Source organism: Chelonia mydas, chromosome 1, assembly GCF_015237465.2.
Source record: "Chelonia mydas isolate rCheMyd1 chromosome 1, rCheMyd1.pri.v2, whole genome shotgun sequence".
NCBI classification, from domain to species: Eukaryota; Metazoa; Chordata; order Testudines; family Cheloniidae; genus Chelonia; species Chelonia mydas.
The window spans coordinates 305091256-305118445 of record NC_057849.1 but is presented as its reverse complement, the minus strand read 5'-3'; the positions used below and the strand labels follow the sequence as shown (position 1 = coordinate 305118445).

Sequence of the window (27190 nt, the reverse complement as noted above, 5' to 3'; positions counted from 1 at the left end):
ATAGTAGGAAAAAATATTTTCAGAGTCTGATTTTCATATGTCCTATACAAAAAAGTAAACCCGATGCCAATTTAGAAATTACTACTAAATGAACATTATTAAACCAATGAAAGTTGGTTGCAGGTATATTGGATAACAATGCTGGGCTTCCTTAGCTACTGTAGTCCTCTGGTTGTGAAGTTCAGGTAGCGGCCCACCAGACCACCTCACCACCCCTCTGATGGCCCACACCTGATCAAGGAGCACTACACCCTAGGTCCCATGCAACCGCTTCTGAAAGCCAAGTGGGCCTGAATGAAATAACAATACTAACTCCTAGAGGAGAAGCAAGCTCCAGGAGCCAGAAGGACTCCCTGACCAGCAACACCACTGTCGGCAGAGGGGGAGACCAACTAGGATATATATCTGGATATCCGTAAACAGACGTTACATACCCCATATAAGACACCTGTGATGCATTCTTCTCCTGTTTAAAATTACACCACATTGCATGGCAAGGAAAGAAGAGCAGAATTTCTAAATTTTCGAAGAGATATATGCAGTGATGAGCTACCAAAATCTTAACAACCGGTTCCCTATAAAAAGTTCTGGTTTAAGGGATGTGCCCCAGTATGTATTTTTGTACCAGTAGGGTTACCTTATGTCCGTATTTTCCCGGGAGGAATTTTTAAAATTTAAAAATTCCTCCCGGACAGCGATTTAAGAACCAAAAAGTATGACATGTCCGGGAAAATACGGAGGTATGTTAACCCTACCTAAAGTTCTTTTTTAAAAAGATGGGCCTGAACTAAAATGAGCTCCGTTTCACATGTGTGGGTCCCCGCCACTCCCTGGGAGTGTGCTAGGGTGACCAGATGTCCTGATTTTATAGGGTCAGTCCTGATTTTGGGGTCTTTTTCTTATATAGGCTCCTATTACCCCCCCACCCCGGTCCTGATTTTTCACACTTGCTGTCTGGTCACCCTAGGGTGTGCACATGTGTGGGTTCCAGGTGCTCCCTGCGCCCCTCATTGAAGCAGGTGTGCAGGGTTACTGCCCTGGGAACTGCAGGGCACCAGTGGACGTGGGGCCAGCTGCTGACAGGGGCGTGGGCCAGGGCTAGCTGGAGGCAGGGGATACGGGGCTGGCTGGAGGCAGGGCAGGGGCTGACTGGAGGTAGGGGCTGGCTGGATACAGGGCAGGGGCTGGCTGCAGGCAGGGGCTGGAGGCAGGGGGTGCGGGGGTGGCTGGAGGCAGGGGCTGGCTGCGGGCAGGGGGTGCGGGGGTGGCTGGAGGCAGGGGCTGGCTGCGGGCAGGGGGTGCGGGGGTGGCTGGAGGCAGGGGCTGGCTGCGGGCAGGGGTTGCGGGGGTGGCTGGAGGCAGGGGCTGGCTGCGGGCAGGGGGTGCGGGGGTGGCTGGAGGCAGGGGCTGGCTGCAGGCAGGGGGTGCGGGGATGGCTGGAGGCAGGGGCTGGCTGCGGGCAGGGTGGTAGGTGCTCACGGGGAGAGCGGCTCGGAGCAGCCCGAGCAGCAGGACGCAGCCCAGGCCCAGCAGAGCAGCTGGGGACCCACCAGGCAGCAGCGGGAGCCCCAGGGCCAGGGGTCAGAGGAACAGCAGCAGCAACAGGGCTCGTGCCCAGGGCCAGGCGGCAGCCCACATGGCTCCCGCAGTGCAGCGCCCCTGGCGGCTGGAGGAGGAATTACATCACTTCCGGGCCGGAGCCCATCAAAGCCTCCGCGCCCCCTGCAGGGAAGCGGGTTAACAGCCGGTTCTAAAACTGCTTCAAAATTTAACAACTGGTTCGTGTGAACTGGCTCCAGCTCACCACTGGGTATATGGGGTCTTAGACACAATTCAGAGTTTGTGTGCGACTAAAAATCCCCTGTAACTTCCTTGGAAAATGTAGGTACCCCCACATGTGTACTAACATTTAGGTTACCAATTTACATGCAATATCCCATGCCTCTAGTGATCACGGGTTATAGAAGATCAATGATGAGGATTTTTCCATCCCCACTAAAACAATAAGGAGTCCGGTGGCACATTAAAGACTAATAGATTTATTTGAGCATAAGCTTTCGTGGATAAAAACCCCACTTCATAAGCTTTCATGGGTAAAAATCCCACTTCTTCAGTTGCATCTGAAGAAGTGAGGTTTTTACCCATGAAAGCTTACGCTCAAATAAATCTATTAGTCTTTAAGGTGCCACCGGGCTCCTTGTTGTTTTTGTGGATACAGACTAACATGGCTACACCCTGATACTTGACTCCATCCCCACTGTATCCTTTATTTGAAAAAAGTACAGAACTAGGTAAGAGCTCTATTCTGTAAATGGCTAAGTGCCCTCAACTCCCAATCTCTTTAACAGAGGAATCAATACTTGAAAGGATCAAGTCCTAGTATGTTTGTTGTATTTTAGTATATAAGAATATCAAATGAAATATTCTGCCAGGATATTATGCTTACTGAAGGGTAGCCAAATCCTATCTGACTGTAAAAATAAGGGGATAATGAGCTGTTCAATGAAAATAAAATGGTTTGGTTTTTAAGCATTGTACACAAAAGGGTGGTGAGGACATGCTGATGCTAGCTCAACATTTTTACAGTAGTTATTAGTTTTTACAGCTCTGCTCATGCTCGGTTGATTTGTTTATAACTATGCTATCTTTAGATTCATATATTCATAGACACCAAGGTCAGAAGGGACCATTATGATCATCTAGTCTGACCTCCTGCACAACGCAGGCCACAGAATCTCACCCACTCCTGCGAAAAACCTCACCTATGTCTGATCTATTGAAGTCCTCAAATCGTGGTTTAAAGACTTCAAGGAGCAGATAATCCTCCAGCGAGTGACCTGTGCCCCGTGCTACAGAGGAAGGCGAAAAACCTCCAGGGCCTCTTCCAAACTGCCCTGGAGGAAAATTCCTTCCCGACCCCAAATATGGTGATCAGCTAAACCCTGAGCATATGGGCAAGATTCACCAGCCAGATACTACAGAAAATTCTTTCCTGGGTAACTCAGATCCCACCACAGCTAACATCCCATCACAGGCCATTAGGCCTATTTAGACATGTTCACTCTAATTTATCTGGCTATATTATGCCATATCACTATATCAAGCAAAATAAACCAAATATTATCCATACATGATACAGATTCAACACCCACTACAGTGCAGCCACCTCTGGGAAGGCAGGCAGGCAGGCAGGCAGGCAGACAATTGGCATGTAGCACAAGAGTAGAGGGAGGGAAAGTGAATCCCCAAGGACAAATATTTTCTGGTTTACTAGTACAGGTGATATGGACTCTAGTGCTGATGTGTACTGTTTAAAGATGACAGTAGAAGGAGTAGTAAAATGGCAAGTTGGCAAATTGCTCTCCCATGCTCTCTTATATACATAAAGAGCAGTGGATACCAGGAGGAATGCAGATGGTTTGCTAGTGCTGGTTGGCCAGCAGTATGGGCTACAAAGCTTGGCTGCACTACTGAATGAAGCCAGTAGTTAAGGCATGACAAACTGAGGTAGTCCATACTGATGCACAAACCCTACAGAAGATAAAAGTAATGCAGATTCAGAATATAGGATCCTAAGGCTGACTTAAAAGAAAAAAGTCAGTAGACTCCAATTACTGAAAATCCAGGTCAGTGGAAGTTCCCAGCAGCTTGTGAAAGAAAATTCTCACACCCTTCAGCTGTACATTGTGGACATCTTTTACCTTAGATTGAGGTAATGAACTCGTGTTCTTGTGTTATCTCTTGAGCTAATGCAAAGTTCAACAATCCAACAGGAAGAGCATGAACACAAAATAAATTTGATAGAATCTTAAACTGCCTTGACTGCTGTTGTGTAACCATTGAATACCCATGTAGCAAGAAGATCTTTAATGCCCACACAAAGTACACAAGCTCAGTTTTCAGGACCTCCAAAACCATTTCCATAAAGTAATTGGTATTGAGCCCTTTGGAAGTATGAAGGGCTGAAAACAACCCCACTGGGATCTGACCATGGGGTACAGGAAGTCTGGATATTCAGACCCAAGTCTTAGATCACTAAGACATCATCTTAGGTCACCAAACAGTCTCATGTTTGATGGATTAGACCACTCTCCCTGCAGTGCTGTGGTTACCTGAAATAATAGCTTTGAGAAGCATCAACTGCCCCATTCATGTCAATAACATATTAAGTCTGAAGTCTCATGACAATTAAATGTCAAAATTAATTTTCACTGATGATCAGTTTAGCTGAGTCATGTTAACATACTTGCCACTTTTTGCTGTCATGGCAAATAATGGGGAGGAAGGTGCAGTGGGGCTAGTAGTTTCTGTGCAGAAACACTGGAGTGACCCTATACGCATCTGCTAAAATCTCCAATTTCTGTCCTGATAACTTTTACAGGACAGTTATGCATCGTATAGTTAGAATAAATAATCACAATGCATTTCTCAGGACTACTGCCATTAGGCCAAAATTCTGAAAGCTGTACATTTAAATTCTTTTGAAACATACTCCATTTAAGTAAATTACTAGTATTGCTTATAAAAAAAGTTGGGGCTTTACTATACGGTGGGGCTGATCCAAAGCCCACTGAAGCCAAGGGAAATCTTTCCATTGACCCCAATGGGCTTTAGTTCAGGGCCTTACATAAAAGTTTGAAACACAGTTAAATTCCAATTGGAAAATTTCAGTTAAAATAGCAGTTAAACATTACAATTTAAAAAGTAATCATAGTGAAATGTATCAAAGCAAAATGAATGTGTGGGTAATAATACAGTAATTAACAGGGTCACTAATACATGTTGCTAAAGCATTAGTTTGCTATTTAATATTTATGCAGGCCTTTATTTTAGTCCTGTAAAATGACGGGAATTTTATAATGCTTAAGCAGGAAAGAAATTTTGGGAATTAGCAGTATTTTGGCTAGGCTGCAGAGAATTGTACGAATCAATTCTTATATCTTGACTCATGCTCAGCAAGTCAATGGAGCTACACCAGGAATGAACTTTGCTCACAGTATAGGAATGAGACATGTAATTGGACAGTTCAGAAGACTATGACAAATTGTGAATTGTGCTGAGTACAGCATTAATTATCCAAAAATGTTTCCACTAACACCCAAACAAAACATGCTGTTTACTCTTCCAGTAATAATAATTACAAAATCTAAGGTTACAGTTGCTCTTACTCACAGTTGTCCAATCTTATGGACTTCACTGGAGTTAAACCAGTACAGCCAGGAGCAGAATTCAGTCCTGTTGTGTAAAAAATATTTTTCAAAGAAACAGAGCAGAACAAACTGTAGTTCTGAGATGCTATTTCATTTGTTGCATCTGTCACAATGTGTTACCCAGTGTAACTCTCTGCAGTGAAGCAAAACATGACAATACAACATGAAACAAATTATGGTACTGCAATTTACAAGCATCTTAACTTTTGGAACAAAAGCATTTATTCATGTTTATGATAGAAAAATCTATTTATGAAGTGAATAAAATATTGTAGAAAAATTGTATAACATTGTTAACAAAGGATTCCATAAAGTGTTCTTTTTTTAAAATGGACTCCACTGTTTGGGCATCAGTTTAGCTGTGGCTAGCTACGAATTTAAGATTTTTCTTTTATAATTTTCATACAGCTGGAGACCAACCACTCCTAATCTGCAGAGATACATTTGCACTCCAGGAAACAATGTGTATCAAGAAGAGGGGTTGTTTTTTGGAAATGACTGATCAGTTGTGAGGAAGTGGATAAAGCCTTCTAGCATCCTTGAAGAAGATAATGAACAAAAGGAACTGTTGGGTTTAACTGTTCTACAGCAATGCTAATATTTATAAACTGGTCAGCTGATTTGAAAAGCTCACAAGTAGTTCATAGATACACACAATGTGAGGGGGGGAAAAAGATAGAAAAAGAAGATTCTGAGGTACTAGACAGGTGACCAAAATGTAAAAGGAGCTCCAACAAGCACCTACTGTAATATCCTTTAAATTGTAATAGAGTAGGTAAATGACTGGCATCATTATATGACCTTTTAAAATGTGTTGCTGATTTGCTGGTGGGTTGTATGAACTCTTGCAGACATTCCAACAGAATGCACCATGGTAACCATGCTGGAGAGTGTCTGTGACATTTCGGGAAATGCAGCTGAGGAGAGGGTAAGCACAAAGATAGCCAAGGAAACAGAGTCAGCTGGCTCCTTTTCCAGTATTGGAAAGAGTTTCTCCCTAGAATACAGTAGACAGAAAGTAGCAAAGTGACAGCTATTTTATAACTAGTATGTAGACAGAAGGACTAGGCAGGAAGACACCAAAAGTCCAGGCAGAGATAATTTACTTTGGGAAAAGAGAAATAGGCTCCATGGAAAGAAAGCAAAGCAAGAGACACTTTGAAAAACAGTGGTTGTGTCACAGGAGAAGAAAATCGGACAGTGTCGGCAGAGTCACAAATGTAAATGCTAGGGAGGGCTAATAACAGTGAAAGAAGTGTCCTGAGAAAACACAGGCACTGAGTGCTTCTCTAAACTGGAGCCTAATTGAGAAGGAGGAGTGAATGCACAGATCATAATACGAACAAGTATATTTGCAATGCATCACAGAAATCCCTTCCTCCCATGAAGAAGTGAAGTACTATTAGCCCCATCTTAGAGATTTTGTCTCAGAATTGAGGCATAATATGTTAAAGTGGCTTATCACATTGCAGGTCTGTGGCAAAGCTGGGAACACAACCCAGATCTCTGGACTTCCCAACCTGTGTTAGGGGCCAGACCTCTATGCCCAGTATACTACACTGCCTTAGGCCACACAAGAGGCCAGCAGCAGGGGTCTCAACTCCCCATCTGCTTTTCCTGATACTCCTGACTAAGGGCTCCCTCTGAACCCCATTTTCTTGACATTTAATGCTGCCCCTGAATGGGGAGTTTGAAAGGAGTCCCCCAACTGCTGCTTTTTCATACTGCATGCTGGTTCCTTTTCACGCACTTGCATCTCTTCATGAAAATCATCCCATCTCTGTCTCTGTCCTTACTCTCTCCTTGCCTCAGCCTTCCTGTCCTGTACCACCTTTCACACATCCTACTCAGCCTTCCCTAATATATAGAAAGTGCGTGTAATTTTAGGACAAATCATTCAAATGGGGGCGAGGGGCAGGGCAACTGAACCTCAGATGGGCTGAACAAACCCTGCAACCAGATTATCATCTGTTACTTCTCACTGGTAAGAGGACAGACATTGCTCTTTATCTGGCCCTGCATTCATATCCAATAACAGATTTTGACTAACAGTCATGGGTTTTGATTAATAGTCTCTCACTAATAGTTAAAATGTGCTGTTAAAGATTAGTTATAGCAGGTTACTATAGTACTGACAGTATAGCAGAGATTTACAGGTAAGGGGAATCTACAGATTTCCCTATTTAAATAATTGTACTTTGCCCCCAATAAAACATGCTACATGCTATCCATTCTGCTGTGTGCCACTCTCCTTCTTCACCCTGTTCTGGATATTCTGAAGACGGGCAAAATGACAGATTAAGGAGTTTGGGAATCTGCATTTCATATTTAAATCCTAGAGATCACTCTACTCAGAATGCCAAGGCTCACTTCACAAATAACATATTCCAAACACAACTCTAGCCTTCTTGAGTACCTATCTGAGATAAGCAAGAAGGTATCAGTCACTAAGCAGCACGTTTTACTATAGATACCTGCTTTAAAAAAATTCAAAAGAAAAAATACAGATGGAGGAGTCATCCAACCAATACATTAAAACATTTACCAGTCTTGATTGTATGTACGCAAGAGTGGCCAGAGACTTTAAAAGTAGTTACTAAATCCATGGTTACCCGAGACACTAGAAAATAATTTGCAAATAACTGGAGCAATTCCAAATGCCCCACCTATCTGATGTTGAAATACTGTAGCAAAAGTTTGTGCACCTTTTGTCTTTTAAACAATCAAATAAAATAGTGTAGGATTTTTTGCTTGTTTGTTTTTAAATCTGGAGAAGAAACGGCTGCTGATCTGTGACAACCCAACCTTGGCCTGGATTAACTCTCTGTTAAACTAAGAGACTTCAGATATTTAAAAAACAAATTCCTAGTATCCTAAACTTCTAACTTGGGGGTCTCTTCCCAGCCGCCAACCATCTTTTCCAGGTTTCAATGCTCTCACTCCTCTGTCTCTCTTTGACTGTTCTTGTCTGTTCTGAGGGGGAGACAAACCTTGCCTCCCTGGTGGAGCAACAGGGAGAGAATCTCCCAGAAGACGACCCTCAGGGAGGTTTACTCTTCCTCATTTTCCCAGGGAGGGAGTGATCAGTCCCTTTATTTTTACTTCCCCCCGCCCTCAATAAACTACTTCAACATTTATTGTCTCTCAACGACTCCTGATCAAATGTACTCATCTTACAAGTATTTTTTTTCCCCAATTGCCAGCCCTGCAGAGTCAGCCTGAGATCTAAGTCAAGCTGGTTTCTTGCCTTGCCTTGCATTACCAACAATGATAATAGAAAGGCTGTAAACCAAAATAGGTCATTATTGACACTTGGATAACCCCACTGGTGTGAACAGGTTTTCACAGGTGTAACTGTATGGAACTCAGTAAACAATTCTGTTGTTGATGCACAAGGAGGAGGAACAGGAACCAGCTCACTCCCTATTAGTTGTATTGGATCTGAAGGCCTAACTGGAGCAAGAGCAGCAAACACTTATTTTTGACACTAAAGTGAGCAGATATGACTCTGAATATGAGCAGGGAAGTGATCTGTTGAGTAGGAAAGTTCCATTTTTATATTGTCACTATTCAGTGACACTGCACTTTAAACCCATGAGTCTAGGAAGAAATTAAGAATTTAAATTTTGCGGGGAGATACTTTGATGTGCAAGAAAACACAAAAAATGTACAGAGAATCTAGAAAACATTGAGTTTCTCAAACTATATTGCAATAAATATATACAATATACAATCTATGACCAAAAAGTGGAGTTACATGAACGTGGTCTGAAAAGTCTTTAAAATGTCCTCTCTAGGCCTGTTATTATCCCCTGGCCTGAGTACCTGAAATGGCACATGGAAGGGAGTAAGACACCCACAGTGTGCCCCTGTACAGGCTTACCTGGATCTTGGGCCCTGACTCTCTAGTCTAGATACTCCCCCCAGAGCAGACAGGCTGCCGTGGAGAGGAAGATCTGACTAGTGGGTTTAGCCTTGGCTCTGCCCCTCCAACACTCTGGCCAGAGTAGATGAGCTTGTGGCGAAGTATTGTCATTTGATGCTGGTATAGGCCAGCAGCAAATTATCATCCCACTGTAGCAACGAGGAAACATGGAGGGAATTTTGATTTTTAGAGGTATAAGTCCTTCCCTGCACTGTTCCTGGGGCAGTGCACAGCTGTACGTCACCCCACGCAAGCCCTAAATATGCAAATCAGCTGCAGAAAATCTTTAAGAATGTTCCAAAACAGTAATAAATAAAATTTCAATTTTTGTCAATAGGGGATATTCATCCTCCCCTCACTTCTATATCAATCTAAGCAGTTGTTCATCTGCCTCAAACTGGATCCAATTGAAAGGGAAAAGGGAAAATATACGTGTGCACCTTTGAGGTTCACAAAACTCTCCAGTGTAGAATATTCCAACATACTATGCCCTGTCTGTGCTTCTCCCACCCTCTGCCTACTCCCCACCCACCTGCACTGGGAATGCACGAGACATTCAGCCCCTGCTTAGACCACCTACCTTGGGGACAAGGGCAGTCTGAGAAGGCCACTGGGGGGAGAAGTCTTACCCCTCCTTATATCCCTATGAGGCTTTATAGGCTAGGCAGTGATCTGTTCCATGAGATTTTACACTTGTCACTGAATTACAGAAGGGATCAATTGTGTGACTCTTCTTCATGGTGTGAACATTTATACAAGCAGTCTCACTGAAGCTAATGGGATTACTCACATGAGTAAATGCACACACCAAAAGAGGTTCATAACTGGACCTAACCCAGTGGAATTGCTCATGGAATAAGATACTGACATGAGCATGAGTAAGGGTGACAGACCAGGTCCTAAGTTTGTAGGGCTCTGATATTCATCAGTGCAGAAATCTATTTTGGTTTGTGGTTGACAATAACTTCACGTTAAGCATCTGCACATTTCAGAAACAAGTATTCCTCAAGCACACATCTTGCCTAGTGTAGCATGGCTTGAGTATGCTTACAAGTGAGAAATAAATCAATAAATTATAAAGGAGGACGGTTTATTATCCTCTTGAAGTGCAAAAATGCTTAACCACAGCCCATACTCTAGTGTGAGATGACCCCAGCATACTTGTTCCTTTTACTTCGATGCATGTCCCAGATAAGGTAAGCTTAAAAAAAGCATTTGGCTTAATATCGCCTATGTCTACCAGGTACCACATATACCGTTTTGAGCCTTGCCTATGAAATTTTCATTAAAACAATAGTACCATACTTTACACAGGCACATTCTCACGTGCATTCTGGATCATCTGTAACTTTGAAGCATCCTTTAAAAAGATCTAGTTAATGAGATGATGTGTTGATTCTGAGCATTACTCACCTACTCCATTGCCTTTGCATGCAGCAGTTACAGGGGCCAAGTGGGGATGGGATAGGCCTCATCAGAGCAGGAAATTTTGGCAAACAGATCACTGCAGGCTTAATTGTGAATCATTAGATGGCAGAAGATTATAGAACTTTATGAAACTGGGGACAAACATGAGCTGGGATCATACATGGGTCATGTCTTTTATCTTTGTTGCTTTAATCTGCTACAAGCATCCAAGACTGAAGGGCCACGTGCAGCCATACAAGAGTCCAATTTATTAACAATATCTGCATCGTGTACTTAGTTTTCCACCCAATTTATGCAGAAAATTGTTGATTGCATCAAAGTTAAATAAGCTGTAATTTGCTGTTACAAGCCTTCTTTTTTTGTGCTCAAAGACCAATTCTATTGTAACAAAAGAGGCAGCTTCCATTTGAATGAACAGGCTCTTTTGAACCATAGCTTTTAGAGGAACATAAGGGCCACATATATTTGACGATAAATATCATTATTTTCTCATTTATTTTACACAATGTTCTTTGCTTGTTTCTCATTGACACAGTCCATCTAGAGATTTAAAATGGTGTTTTTTCCATGGCCAATAATGTTTACATGTAATTGCATATCAGGGAATCCCTGTGATGCGCTGAAATGTATAATGTTGTAATTTCTGCTGCTGAATCATCAGCCTGCCCAAATAAATAATAATGTAATAGACTTTATAATTAATGAGCCTGTGAATTGACTGACAAAACGTTGGAGCTATCAGTGACCACATTGTTCACATGGACACAAATGTACAGAATGAACTATCATGCAAGAAGCATTTGGACAGCCTCCTAAGCAAACAACCTACTAGAAAAATGAAGCTAACTTTTGCTGAGCCATTTTTAAAATCAGATAATCCAAAAATCCACACTATTTTTATCTCTTATGCTACAACTTTCATTGGGGTGGGACCCTCCAAAGCACAGTAGTATAGGTTTTTTTTTTGTTACTTACAGCACTGATCTATCATTTATTATTATAATATATGGATACTATCACAGTGATGTATTTCCTGCGGGGTGATAGAAATATCAGGTCTGATCACAACATTATGCCAGTACTGCTATGGTAGCTAGCCAGCAGAAATAAATACAAAAATGATGTGACATGCACCCTCTCATTGGAACCCAGATTCATCCATGCTTCCTAGTTTCATCAGCCCTTGGCTTCTCCTGAACCTAAGTTTCCCATGTGTCAGCACCCTGCCATCTCTCACTTAGTCCTGGGAAGAAGGAAGGAATTCATTAGTTTTCTTTCACTGGGGAAACCATCCTATTAAAAATGGTATTTAAAAATTGCAATCTAACCACAATTTAATAGGACTTAATTACAAGAGACAGATCTTCACCTTGTAGGGGTATAAATGGGAGCAAAGTCCCTCCCCCCAACTTACCAATGCAGCTTCTCCATATCAGGCATAGGGAGGAGAAGCTGGGGCTATGACCCCAGGGCTCCACTCCCAAACAGGTGTGTGCGAAGTGGGCAGAGAGGGGTGGCGAGTGGGTGGAGCCTTAGTTCTGCACTCCTAATCTGTAGGCAAACTCAGTTTAGCTGGCACATGGGTCAGGGGTGGGATGGGGTTGTAATCTGCTACTGGTGGGGAGTGGTCGTTGATTTCTTCCCCTTTATTCCCAAGGGAAAAAGTTAGGTCAGCTCTCTGTGTGTGTCACAATTCCTCCCCTGAGTTCCAGGGGAGGTGGCACAGCTCTCTGCCGCCCCCTAGAAGAGTGAGAAATAGAAGCACACGGATTCCTAAAATATTCATAGAGTCAAGGCCAGAAGGGACCACCCTAAAACATCCCCAAAATAATTCCTAGAGTAAATCTTTTAGGAACGCGTTCAATTTTGATTTTAAAATTGCCAGCGATGGAGAATCTACCAATGCCCTTGGTAAATTGTTCCAATGGTTAACTACCTTCATTGTTAAAATTGTATGCATTATTTCCAGTTTGAATTTGCCTGGCTTCAACTTGTAGCTCTGGGATTGTGTCATACGTTTCTCTGTTAGACTGAAAAGACCATTGTCAAATATTTGCTCCCCATGTAGGTATTTATAGACTGTAATCAAATAACCCCTTAAATTTTGCTTGGTTAAGCTAAATAGATTGATCTCCTTGAGTCAATCTCTGTAAGGCATGTGTGTTGTAAGCCCTTTATCATTCTCATGGCTCTTCTCTGAACCCTCTCCAGCAACAAAGACTTCTTTTTCTGGCAATTCTAGGACACTGAGTATGCCACAGAATTTACCCAGTCATGAGGAATTATGCAACAGGATCGAAGGTTAAAAAACCTAAAGTTGGGCACCTAAGTCCATACATACGCAACAAACAGAACTGGAAATCCAATACAGGGGTAGGCAACCTGTGGCATGCGTGCCAAGGGCAGCACGCGAGCTGATTTTCAGTAGCACTCACACTGCCCGGGTCCTGGCCACCGGTCCGGGGGGCTCTGCATTTTAATTTAATTTTAAATGAAGCTTCTTAAACATTTTAAAAACCTTATTTACTTTACATACAACAATAGTTTAGTTATATATTAAAGACTTCTAGAAAGAGACCTTCTAAAAATGTTAAAATGTATTACTGGCACGCAATAGCTTAAATTAGAGTGAATAAATGAAGACTTGGCACACCACGTCTGAAAAGTTGCCAACCCCGATCTAATAGAACGCCTAAGAAAATCAGGTCGCTTTTAATTAGGAGCCTAACTATGGATTTAGTTACCTAACTTTAGGCACTCAGGTTTGGAAATTTTGACCTATATTTCCAGCACTCACAGTTTCAAAGATAAGCTTCTTAACATGAACTGAATGTGAGCTGGACCAGTAATGCTTACTGGAGACTGAAACTGACCACCTGAAACAGTAGCTCCAGCTGATATGTTGAATTATGGCAATGTTAATGTTAACGTTGTTAGTCATTTTACCGCTGATTGTTTTCACAGTAAAGTGCTTACCCATAATTGTCAGAGGCTATTGGCGTGGGTGTGGAGAGGGACATCAGGAGTCAAGAGTTGCAGATCTGGTGAACTAGTTGTTCAAGACCCGCCAGAAAAGGTTCAAAATTATCTTCAACCCAGCTCAAAAGGAGGGAGGGAAAGAGATGCATCCTTTGCAGCGCCAAAAGCCTCAGTAGCCCTCTGAATTCCAAACTACTCAACAACTCCCACCCCTTCCTGGACACTCCAGTCTCGAATGACCTCTTACCCAGTAGCCAGGGTGAAAGTTGGAGCTTTTGACAACTTCCGCAAGGCAGTTATGCATTGTCCTGCTGCACACTGGGAGGCAGCATAAACTGAATTTAATATCAAACAATAATACAAAGACTACTGAACTGATTGTATTATTCATTTACATATTAAATTCAACAAAATGCCTCCCTTTTTTATTTACTGGAAAATTGGGCAGAATTTCCAATTTTAGCATAATGCTGCACTGGAGTCCTACAAAAGCTAGGGACCTCACCAGAGAATTTAGATCCTGCTTGAGGCACATGGGAACATGAATATAAACAATAAATCCCTGACTGAGAGTAGAATTTCACCAAGAGAAAAAGGGATTCTTTATAGTAGGAGTCCATGTTTATGAGATGTATACATAGACTTGAAACTTCTTAGACCACACTCATCCAGGTATATCAGAAAAGCTGCAGCAGGCCACTTCTTTCAGCTAAAATTATGTATTTAAACATGGCATCTATAAAAAAAACTTTCATGTAGATGTCACAAAAATAATTGAAACTCATGTTGCTTGTTTCACAGATTGAATTAACATAGGATTGCCCAGTCTTAGTAATATTGCTGTACACAAAGTACATATAAATGTTCATTGTCCACCAAATAACCTATTTCACCAAATGTAGTTACTCAGTATACTTAATTTTTTCTCTGTAAGATTGTCAGTCTCATTATTTCTTAATATATTGACATATATATGTCACTACTTTACAAATGTTCTACACTGGACAAAGAGTCATTTCATCTGATAATTTAATGCTCAATTATAATCCTATTGAAATAAAGATAATTTACTTAGTAAAATAACTGTTAGGTACATTTTTCTGCTTCATGTATTACAGATACACCTGCAAAATGCTCTGACATTTCTTGCACCTCCAAAATTCAACACTTGTGCATTCAAACCAGCTTACTTCACATGCAGATTTATAGATCTATGCATGCAAATGCATAGTTTTGTGCACAGCTGAAAATTGGGGCCTAATAAGAATTGTGACGTATTATGAAGTATTCAACAAATGTGTATGCCTTCAGAATACAATTTTATTAATAACATTTTATTAAGAGCCTAATTTAAAAGATATGTGAACAATACCATGGTATATGAAGGTGGGTTATTATTAAATTACATTTTCAGGAATTCTGGAAGGGAGATTCAAATTATTCTTTCATTTGTCCTATTCTAGATCAGTTCATATGCCACTATCATCCCACTGTAGCAGATGGGCACCTTCCAGAAGTGCATTAAGGGAGGTGACTAAATATAGGGTTACCAGATGTCTGGGTTTCCCCTGACACAGCCTCTTTTTTGAGGTTCCTTTCTTTGTCCGGGCAGATTTTTTCAAAAAACAGGAAATGTGCGGGGGTTTTTGCAGAGCAGACAAGCTCTAGCTCAGAAAGAGCCCCAATTGGTCCACTTTCTGATTGGTCCCTCTCCTGCGTTCGCAGCTGATCGGTCCATTCCCCTGCAAGCCACAGCTGCCAGATCCCACCTACCCAGGCCCCTGCTCCCAGCCTTGGGTAGGGCGTCCCACAGGGAGGTGCTGATTGACAATTGTTGCTGCGTCCTGGGCTTGTGCCTGCTGTCCTGCCACTGCCCCCCACCTCCAGTAAGTACCCCTACCACAGGTATCCCCTCCAACACCCCCATCTGTACCCCCTGTCTTCCCCTCTTCCCATTTAGCTCCCTCCCCTCCTCCCACATTGTGTCCTCTTTTTGATAACCTGAAATATAGTAACCCTAGACTAACATTTGTGGGCAGGGTGAAGTTTGTCCAAACCTGGCTATATTACTGTTTACTAACAGAACAGACTTACAGGCCCCTGTTTTTAAATAGGCTGCCTAAAGTGAATTGTGCAACTGCAGAACAGGGAATTCTTCTACCTCATGCTGATGAAACTCAATGTTTGGAGAGCCCCAAAGGCCCATAAGGCTCCCACAAAGCAACAGCCACAGAGGCTAATTTCTCAGGCTCCTTAGTGCTCAGGATTCAAGGCTATCAAATCCAAGCATAATTTGAGTCTGAGCAAAGAATGAGTACACTTTCTCAGTTTGGGCTGTACATTCAAACTTGCACATGCAAGTTTATGCACCAAAACCCTACTTGCCATATACAAACAGGCACGTGCATACATAAGTACCTAGTATTGCCAATCTTGAGTTTTCAAAAATCATGAGTCAGGCCTAACAAGTCATGTGACTGGCTTAAAAATGTTGAGATTTAATAAATAAATAAAGGTTGGGTTCTTTTTATTTGCCTTCTGGCTTTTGAGCCTTTAGAATGCACACAGGTTGTTACATTTTTAAGCTGTTGTCTGCAACCATGAGAACTAGAAACTTACTTTTTAAAAATGAAAGCTGCAGTTTTCATGTAATCTCTTGACTCCAGGAGCTGGAGCTTTAAGAAACTCACCAAATATCACGAGAGTTGTGATAAAATCATGAGAGCTTGATTGAGTACATAGGCAAATTCAAGTTTTGGTGACAACAAATGCATCCAAAAGGAGATACTTAGAAAATGTAAGACTAGGAAAGATTTTGCAAAAGAGTGTTAGGAGGTCCCATAGCAACAGAGCTGTGCTGTTTAGCTGTGCAGTGTTGTCCCAGCCACATACAAATGGCTCAGAGGTTAAGTCTATCCATCTGAATGGTATAGATCCAGTTTTTAAAAAATCCGGTAGAGAGGACGCCCATGGATTAGAGGTGTTACTGCAGTCCTGAGGGTCTAGTAGCAGGTGCAAAAAAGCTCAGATGGTGTTTTGTGGCCTAAGGGGAGGTTCTGTCCTTCCCTGAACCCCATATCAATCCCCTGTGCAAAAGTCCTTTACTAGTTCTTTGCACAAGGATCAGGATTTGGCCTCTGAGCATATGCATTCTTTGTGTTCAACTCTACTTCTTTTATACAGAGTAATGTTTACAAAAGACAGAGAAGGATTTTGAATAAGAAATGTTGTGCTGATTGATCTCACCCATGGATACTGTAGCGCAAAGTATCCGAGTAGGTGTTTCCATTATAAACTCATTGTTAAGGGGTTTATGAATTGCTTGGTTCAATTCTCTCTGGGCTCATATTTGTTAGACATGTTCTACCCTAGAAGAAAAGATTTTGCCTCACAAATTGAGAGATGGAGACTAAAATCACTTTAGATCTATTTTTTTAGATACAGAAAGATTTGAAAAGTTATCCTTGGCTTCAGAAACTTTTTGAACTAAAAATATATTAAAAGCATACCTGGTGCCTTTTGACAGTGACTAAACAAATTAAAGCTATACAAAAAGGATGTGGCTAGGTACAGCTACTATAAGTTACTTTACATTTTTTTAAATTGGTTCTGGGTAAGATGTAAGTAACATTTTAGAACAAAATTAACATTTCAATATGTCTGAAAGATGACAGTCCTTTATAGCAAAAGCTGGGAGCCAAATCCTGAAGTTCTTATACAGCCCACCTGTATAAATCTTATTCACCTGTTATTCAGTCCATACTGAAGACAAGTGGGTAAATCCCAAGAAGCACTAAATCCCTTTCCTCCTACAGATGGGAGCTCTGTACCAGACTGACTGATCCTGAGGATGGTTAAGTCAGTATGGTAGCTGGTGTGGACAAGACACTCAGCTGCTCCAAAGATGAATCCCACAGAGTCCCAAAGTGGACATAGAACAGGTACAGGTAATTTCACTACCCCTCAACCAGGACTTAGCCAGTCATGGCCCATCTGTCTGCTTTACATAATCCCGAAATTGTGATATACAGGTGATGAGAGAGAACGCCTAAAAATAGAGGGTGAGTACTCAAGTCTTAAAGACAGTTGCATGTTAAACGACTTTGCTTAATCAGGGCCATGCCTTTTTGAGTGTAACACATTCAATTAAAACAAATCTAGCTTGTTCTACGCAACTGAATCAGTACTTGTTCCTGAAGTTTCCAGACTTAATTTCAAACTCTGTATATATAATTCAGTCCCCAGTACAATTTTAGCTACAGCTATATTGCAGACTCCAGGAGTTATAATAATGAATGTGAAATATCAAATCAAAATATTTCCTTCAGTCACAAAATGCATTTACCTGTATAGGACCAGTCGATCTCTTCAATCATTTTTCTCTGCTGTCTATAGTATCCATAAACCAAATCTATAAAAAAACATAATAAGAACAGAAAAGTATCAGTAACAACAACAACAAAAAAAGATGAATCCACAAACAAGTTGTGATGCTGGTAGACCAGGTACCAGCTCATGCCAGAGCCCCACCCCAATTCACTTGTATGTTAGTATAGATCAAAGTGATTGTTAAAGGTATGAGTATATTTGGTGTTTAAATGTCTTGAACACTAGTGAGATGTTATTTGCATTGTTTTTACTTATCTGTATCCCGTTATAATGTTGTAACAAACATTTACATTGTGTATACCCCTGTGACTAAATAACCCATCTAATGAGAAAGAAGCCTTGTGGAATGCAAATGAAGAACTTTAACAGAAAAGTGCTAACTTCAAAGCAAGTGGCCATTGTGTGTGATGATCAGAGGTCAAAGACTCAAAATACATTCCTCACTCTCCGTTATCAAAGGAAAAGCCCATGTGGGTAATGACATTGTCAGCTTGTTTTCTGTGAGAAGAAGCTATGAGCATGGACTCAAGGAAAAGTCCTGCATCTCTGACTGTTTGGACTCTTACAGGGAAGTGTACCAGATGCAAAACAGAGCTCCTCAGACACCTTTTGGGTATCCTGGAAAAGACTTTTGGGAATTATTTGGGAAAGACATTATTACATTGCTGCCAACATTTGGAGTTACAAACTGTGACTCACCTGTGCCTATATTTAACCTCTCAATAACTCTCATGTCCTTTTCTTAGCTAATAAACCTTTAGTTAGTTTACTATAGAATTGGCTGCCAGTGTTGTCTTTGGTGTAAGATCTAGAGTACCAATTGATCTGGGGTAAGTGACTGGTCTCTTGGGACTGGAAGCAACCTAAATTAAATATGATGTAATTTTTGTGATAAAAGGTCACATACCAAAGTCCGGTTTGTCTTGGTGGAAAGATAGACTGGAGAGGCTAAGGGGACTGTCTGTGACTCCACGGTTAGACCAGTATAGTGATCCACGAGTTCAGTGGCTTGGTGAAATATAATTATAGAACACCCCACCTGTTTGGGGTATCTGCCCTGTTTTCTGACACTCTGCCCTGAGGTAGGCACTCACAGTCGTGAGCTGTAGCTCTTGAAAGCTTATGCTCAAATAAATTTGTTAGTCTCTAAGGTGTCACAAGTACTCCTTTTCTTTTTGCGGATACAGACTAACATGGCTGCTACTCTGAAACGCCAGACAGTATGACACAGGTGAATTATCATGTTTAATGCCTAGACATTATTAAATTCACATCTTTTAGATTTTGAATGGTAAATATAGGCTAAATAGAACACTAGTGCCATCAATATTGCAGTCTATCGCTCTTATAAGCAAATATGCAAAAAATAGAAATGTATTTGGTAGTTTTATTTGAATGTAGATTATTGATCAGTTTTAAAGCTTTAGCTTATCCACATTTGATATACTTGTAGGTAGCAAGACTAGTGAAATGAATCTTTCTTCTTTCCAGTCTTCATTCCGTCCCCATTCCCTTCTTTCCATCACATCTATATTTCCACTTTTAAAAGTACAGCAACTGGCACCAGAAACTCTCACTTCCAGAAAACATATTCTGTATTGGCCCTTCAGAAATGGTCAATTCTGGCTCCATTGAAGGCAGTGGGAATTTTGTCATTGACTTCAAGGGGCCAGGATTTCACCCTAAGTCTTTCTTTGTCCAGCATGTGACTAGTGACTTCATTTGATGATAGGGAGAACAAAGCTTTCTGCAATGGAATTTCAGCACTGAATAAAAAAATTACTACTAAAAGTACGTATTATACCTTGATTTATGTAGTTTTATTTGTAGATGAATATCCACCATTAAATAACCTCAGACCAAACTCTGCTCTCACTTATGCCCATATAACTCCTGTGACTTTATTAGTGTGCACAGGTGATAAAAGCAGAATCTGAGCCCTCACGTTTAGACAGAGGTTGCAGGAGTTTTGAGATTCCCGGTCATATTTTAGGGTCATAATCCTAGTGTAGCTGCTTTAAACATTGTTCAAAAGAAGCACACTGTAACCTACTGAAGAAACAATTAACTTAGCAGGCATACCAAGTGCATGTACTGATTGTCTTTTTGGGGGGAAAATGCTGCAAAACTCTGTTCATATTGTGCCATTGATAAAATTTTACAAAACAAGTTAGCTCAGCAAGGTCCATGTATTATTTTCACCAGGATCTCTGGGAGAAAGCCATCATATATTGTGGATTATAGGATATTACAATTATAGTTCCTTCTGGGCAAGAATATTTTCATATATATCACAATATTTTCCACTTGTTTCCCTGGAAGATGCATGTTGCTAAGTCTGACAGGACACCAGTATCATCCACATGACTCGAACTCCTTTAAGATATTTCTCCTGAAATCTTGTACACCCACTGTAGTCAACAGGAATTTGGTGTGCACAAAGACAGCAGGATCAGGCCCTTACGAGGCAAAGTGGTAAATGAGCTATTTGTAGAGTATTTTTGGCATCTTGCACTATGCATCCGATGAAGTGAGCTGTAGCTCACGAAAGCTTATGCTCAAATAAATTTGTTAGTCTCTAACACAAGTACTGGTGATACAAGTGCTCCTGTTCTTTTTGCGGATACAAACTAACACGGCTGATACTCTGAAATCTATTTGTAGAGTGTAACTGAAAGCAACGGCCAAGCCATGCGTTATGTATATTAGCACTTTTTCTGTACCACAGTTTCAGACAATACGCATTTGCTAGTGTTTTCTTTTAATCAATATGTAAAAGAACGTTGTTTAAGCCCTGATTCCCAGGTGTTAGTTGTGGTCTCCAATTTCCTCCTTTATCTATTGTTCTCCTAATTGTTACTTCAAACAATCTGTTGGGCATTCATATGCTAAAGCAGCAGAGTTTGGGCGTGAGAGAGTACCACCACTTTTAAATTCCATACAGAGGTCTGATGGACAAGGAGTGATAGCTTCAATGAACAAGAAAAAAGGAGAAGGATTCACTTTTTTTGTGCATTATACACTTTTATACCCAGTAAATCTTGTGGGAAGCCTGTATAAGTGCCAGTGGATTTTCTAAGTTCATACACCTTCTTTACTCTGGTTTCAGAGTAGCAGCCGTGTTAGTTTGTATCCGCAAAAAGAAAAGGAATACTTGTGGCACCTTAGAAACTAACAAAATCTGAATGCATCCGATGAAGTGAGCTGTAGCTCATGAAAGCTTATGCTCAAATAAATTTGTTAGTCTCTAAGGTGCCACAAGTCCTCCTTTTCTTCTTTACTCTGCTATTCACCTATTGTACTCTTTTCAAAATGCTCACAGAAAACTGATTTACAAATACTATGCTTTCCAACATCTGCAGTTGTTAACTTTTTTCCTATTGCTTTCCTTCCTTTTTAAAAAATTGATATAGATAGATATTACACAGAGAGAGAGAGAGAGAGAGAACAAACTGCTTTTGAGGAAGGTGATGGTGGAAGTAATACACAGTGGGGGAGGGGAGAGTTAGAGAAAACAGTGAGTGTGTGTGAGTGAGAGAAAGAGAGAACATAAATGTAACAGTTTTTCCTCTGTGGTACTGGTGTAATACTACTATGGGAAAATACAATAATGCTTTGTGTAAACACTTGATGTTGACCAGCTGACAATGTATGGACAAAATAGGGGCGGGATATCTTTGTATAATTTATTGTGTGTTATAATTAGCAAATCTACAACCACTTTATTCCTGGTTACCTGGGAGTAGGCACCCATGTAAATGCAATGTTTTATTTTCCTTAAATTACAAATTTATTTTAGCTGAATGGAAGAAGAAAATAATTTAAAAAGAGGGGGAAAAAATGAAGTCAAAATCTGCATTATTAGTAACTAATTTCTGGACCGAACGCTTGATTTTAAAAATTGATGGCAGCATGGCTTTTGTAAAATTGACCCACAGTATTTCATCCAACACCTAAAAATAGTTTGAACTCTATTACTGGAGGATTTATTTTATAAAGCAAAAATACTTCATGTTTCCATGTGCACATAGGCTTGCGTGAAGCTACAGAACAGGTTTCCACAGCTTGTTGATTTATTCGTACAGCAAGTTGGCGGAGTCATAGGGTCATGGTTTAGCCAGTTGCATGACTACTTTTCTATGAAAGTCAGATAAGAGTGAAAAATAATCAAAATGCTTTTCCTTTCCCTATTCCCACATTTCTACTGGGCCAAAAATTTACTTGTGAGGCTGTGAAGCTAATTTTCTTTTATTTCTGCACAAATGGATTTCAGTAGTGCACATCGCATTTCCATTGGCACTTAAGAGACATTTCTGGCAAGAGGCTACACTGATCAAAAGGGGGTTACTACCAGGTTGACTCATTTGTTGTTGACCTTGCTGCATGTTCCAGTCCTTAGCCAGGAGAAGAAAATGGAGGAAGATTATTTTTCTGGTTAATATTGCAGAACTGAGGGATAGCTCAGTGGTTTGAGCAGTGGCCTGCTAAACCCAGGGTTGTGAGTTCAATCCTTGAGGGGACCATTTGGGATCTGGGGCAAAAATTGGGGATTGGCCCTGCTTTAAGCAGGGGGTTGGACTAGATGACCTGCGAGGTCCCTTCCAACCCTGGTATTCTATGACTGAGAATGACAAGATCTAGTAGCTATTTTTCATAAATATAAATAGCCAGAGTCTCCTCTCACTTACATCAGTTTTACCCCCATTTACCTCACCAATTAAACCACCAGTTTAGCTCCATTTATCTTAGTGAAGTTACTCCTAATTTACCTCTGGGTAAGTAAGATTAATAAAAATTCTGGGCTGACTCAATTAAAATGCAAAAGTAAACAAATAGTTCTGTCAATAAAAACAAAAACACTTCTATGCATGTGACCCTCACATTTGTTCTGGCTCCTTTATATTACTGACATTGGGTAAAGGGGCCAGAGGGCATAAAGGGTCTTTAAAAACCTCAGATCCAGCCAGGAACCCTCCTCACAAGCCCCAACACAGGAGACATTGCTCACGGCAGAAGGGGCATGTTGGGATAGGGCCAGAGCACATAGTGCTGCAGAGATTCTGAGCAGGACTGCTGCCCAGAGGGCACTGTGAGGAGGCTGCTGTATCTTATTCAGGCCCTTAGGGCTTAGTTATACTGCGAATCACCCCAGCCACCAGAATCAGCAGAGCACAAAGGTAAGTTAAAGCCAGCTTAGCTCCCTTTTCCCATGGGCTGCAGCTTCTTTGGCTGTGTCTTTAACAGGCCTAGCATAGAATCTCATCTTAGATATGAATCTGTCATCAAATAGCTTATTTATAGAATCTGGGCATATTTAGAGAACATCTCATTTCTGCATTTATGGGGTGTTCTGAAAATAAAGGACTGTAGGGCTGATGTTCCGTACATATAGAATAGAAGTTAATTATGCATTATTCATTCAAATTGTAAATGTGTTTTGGGCCTGAAAAATCTCATGTCTCCCAGTATTTTCTTCTAACCCCAAAATATAATTTAAAAAAGCCATAAAGATGGGCTCTGAAGTAAGGCAGGTCTATCTTTGATGGAGGTATGGAGACTGATGCTGCTCCCATTGAAGTCAATGGGAGTTCTACCATTGAGTTTAATGGGACCAGGAGAAAGCCTATGATGAGTAAGGCAAGGAAAATTATGGGAATTTTCAAGGTTCCATTAGGCATCTAAAGGAACCCCTGAAAAATACCAATTAATTATTCCTTTGATAAATCCAGATTCAACGCTTGTGTACTCAAAGAGATCCATCTGATTTCATACTTAGGAAGGAGATGGACTATGATAGACAAGGATTTTATTTAAAACCCAGGGGCCAAATTTCAACCTTAGTTATATTTGTTCAATCCTCATTCACTTCACTAGTGTTCCATAGAAAAACGGAGAACAGCATCTGCATCCATTACAATTCAGTAATTAGGAAAGAGTATGTCTAGAAAAATATTAAATACAAGTAAAACACAAATGAGTTTATTGCTTTTTAATCTTTATGTTTGAACGTTTTCCCAGCATGAAAACTTTTAGGTTTCCCTATCCCCCCAAACAAGGCATTTCAGCATTGCAATTTTATTAACACGTGTACTATAAACATTATAAATACATCATCATGTAAATACTACAACTAAGGCATTAGCAGGCACTTCTAACTCGACTTTGGAAAGGTTTTCTTTAATATTAGTTCTTAGTAAGGCTATACCTTATTGTTAATAACACATCTACCAAGCCATATTTACTTTTGGTCCTAGCTGCCTTATGACACTATCATAAGTAGCCCCAAACAACTCTCACAGGAGTAAAAGCTACTTAGCAGTAGTAAAGAGTTGCAGAATCAAGCTGTTAGAAAATTCCTGTTCTTGTGCACCATCTCTAAAGTTGAAACCATTTGTTTTCCCTATTTATCTGACAGAGTCCAAATTTATTGACCTTCAAATTGCTTAGCAAGGTGTTCATATTCACTCAGTGGCAAATTCTGTTTGACTTACACCCATGCAATATTCAAATAAATAGGGTTGCATGGGTTTAAGTGAGCAGAATCTGGCCTTTAGACATTTGCCAGAAAGAGTGGTTTTAAGAGTCTGAATGTCTTTTGCACTTTATGGAGATATCAGAGTCCTCTTTGGGAGTATTTGTCATCATTTGGAAGATGGGGATTACCTTGTGTGGTTTTAATATTGATCTGCATTTACATCTAGAGAGATGCACCAAGGTCATTTTATTAAATTAAAATAACTTTTAAACACACACACACACAAGCATTCAAACTAGCAGTGTTTTGATTAGTAGTCCACAGAGAGCCCAGTTCTGTTCCCAGTGAAACTGATATGCAAAACTCTCATAGATTTCAAGGACAGCAAGATCAGGCCAGGATCTAGAGACAAGGCTTGTATTTCTACCCTCTCATTTAAGTGCTCCTCAGCAGCGTGTTTTCATTGACTGTCTGATCTTCCATCACAAAGCAGACTGGAATAAAACCTGCCTATCTGCTTTCTTCTGTGCACCCATCCAGGTACAGACATGCTAAAGTTTTGTATAGGCTTAGAAGTATTCATTGCAAGTGGACATTCACACTGTACAGCTCTACATTAAAAATTATTTGCTGACACATGGGATACAGGAGAAGCCTGGAAACATACAGTTAATGAGTTATACGCACTGCTATGCCCAAGAAGCTGCAAATGCATTACATTATCTATTATTGCATTTTCTGGCTGTCATTTATCATTTTTCTTGGCTGCTTTCCAACCACCCTTGGCAGCATCATTTTTCCCCAAAGATTTGTTATTGAATTTGATGAATTTTTTCAGGCTGCTGTCAGTGAGAGACTGAATGTATGGTACAGGGCTTATAGCAGCATGCCACATATGTTAGTCACCATTAAAAAGTCACCACTGACCAAAAGTAGCCACACAATTGTATTTAGGTTACCATAGTATTTCCCAGTGCTCAGTGCTTTTTCTTAAATACATCTGTCTGGTAAGTGTAGTAAGTGTTGAGTACCTCTGTCACTCAGTAAATGGTCTGTCAGTAGGACATATTATATAGGGCTTCCCCCCCCCCCTTTTTTCTTTTTTTTTTTTAAAGAAGGGGAGAGCAATGCCTACAGGGAACTACATTAATGCCATTTATTGTGTGACTTTAGCAAGATCTTAACACTGTGCTCTAATGGTTAGAAGAGAGTGTATTGACCAGTTAAACAAATGTAAGTGTATATGACTTTACTATCTGATTAACCTTGGACAAGAGATGTCATAAAAGATAAAACACTTAATATTAACAACAAAGGCCGTTCTTGTACATCCTATTAATGATAGTCTCAAAGCATTGAAGCAGGATGCCTTGAAAGTTTCATCAGCGCTAACTGACTACCCAGATGATCCCACTGCATATTTTTAGTATTTATAACACAATGCTAGTCCATGTCATGCCTTAGGTTTGGATATGCCTAAGGCAGGGACCATTATGTAGATGGTTTCCAGAATTCTTCCCAGCCTATAGACTGAATGCACATCCACTTTTCCTGATGTTTCATTTAGCCTTTTTTAATAGGTCAGTAAAGAACAAGCTATTAACATGTTCGGGAAAAACAGTCATCATAATTTTTGCTAAAATCTTCATGCAATTTACTGGCTGCCTGCACTATTCTTAATTTGTCAATATACTTAGTAAAGCAGGATATGGGAAGTAGATTTTATAAACCATTAGATTCCCATTTTCTATCTTCAGTAATGGCTAGAATTTGCCTTTTGCAAACAGAGGTGCACCAGAGAGGGTGCAAAGGAGATATTCTGATATTTGCAGGAAGAATTCTGGTTAAATCAAAGCTCCTAGGGAAGAGCATGCCGGAATGGTTGTTCCACTAGAGAGGGTACAGTGTGTGCTCACTGACCAGCATAGGGGTACAGGAGGTCATGGCCCTGTCTTCACCCATTTCAGGCAGTTAGTACTCACATGGATGTTAACAAGGTTCTCACTCCCTAACTTTGAGTCTGGCAAGAGATGTAGGCCAGCAACCATCTGGTCCTCAACCCAATAAGGGTTTGATGTTTTTACATCAGTAATAAATGAATGTGCTGCACAATTCTATCCAGCAAAGCTTCATTACATTTCTAAACTACTGTAAACATATTGGTGTGTTGTACATTGGCTGTGCGTAGAGAGTCTTCATTGACCTTAGTGTACAACCAGGACCTCAGTACTTGCGATTTTCCCCTAAAATATGTATTAGTAAAGTATAGGGAATACTGCAGATACTGAGGTAATGGCAATTCTTAAATATATACTCATGATATTTCTTTTACTGGACTCACTTTCTATTCTTCATTTCAGTGTATTGCTATTTATATTCCTATTACCATCTGGTATATTTTTAGGGCCAAATGCTGGCTCTCCTAGATATGCATATGTAAGAGAAGAGGGATCTATGAGAGGAACTGTGAGGCATAACTGATCCCTAATCCTAGTTCTCTGAAATCCCACAAAACTGGCACTTTGCAGGCTCTCTCTGAATTCACAAGAGCATTCCAAGGTGGGGCTCAGGAATCATGTGTTATACTCTAGGTATATTTGTGTACCTTGCTGGTGCATATGTGATCGCTATGCACTCATCCTTGGAGAAATCTGCATGAGAAGCTGTTTAGGGTTGTGTGAAGCCACATGGCCAGCCAGAATATGGTGAAGAAAAAAAAAGCAATGCTGATTTGCACACATTTCAGATAAACCTGAAGAGAGTCAGAATTCAGCTAATTTCAGA

At 40.6% G+C, this 27190-nt stretch overlaps 1 protein-coding gene across 9 annotated transcripts in view; it reads right to left on the bottom strand.

The window, feature by feature from the left end:
* The window catches only part of PTPRZ1 (protein tyrosine phosphatase receptor type Z1), a 193627-nt gene that overhangs the window by 127605 nt on the left and 38832 nt on the right, over positions 1-27190 (bottom strand). For all 9 annotated transcript variants that reach the window (XM_037888956.2, XM_037888951.2, XM_037888954.2 and 6 more), the window contains exon 2: positions 17888-17953. In XM_037888956.2, the coding sequence (XP_037744884.1) occupies positions 17888-17953 (66 nt within the window). The remainder of the gene's footprint in view (positions 1-17887; positions 17954-27190) is intronic.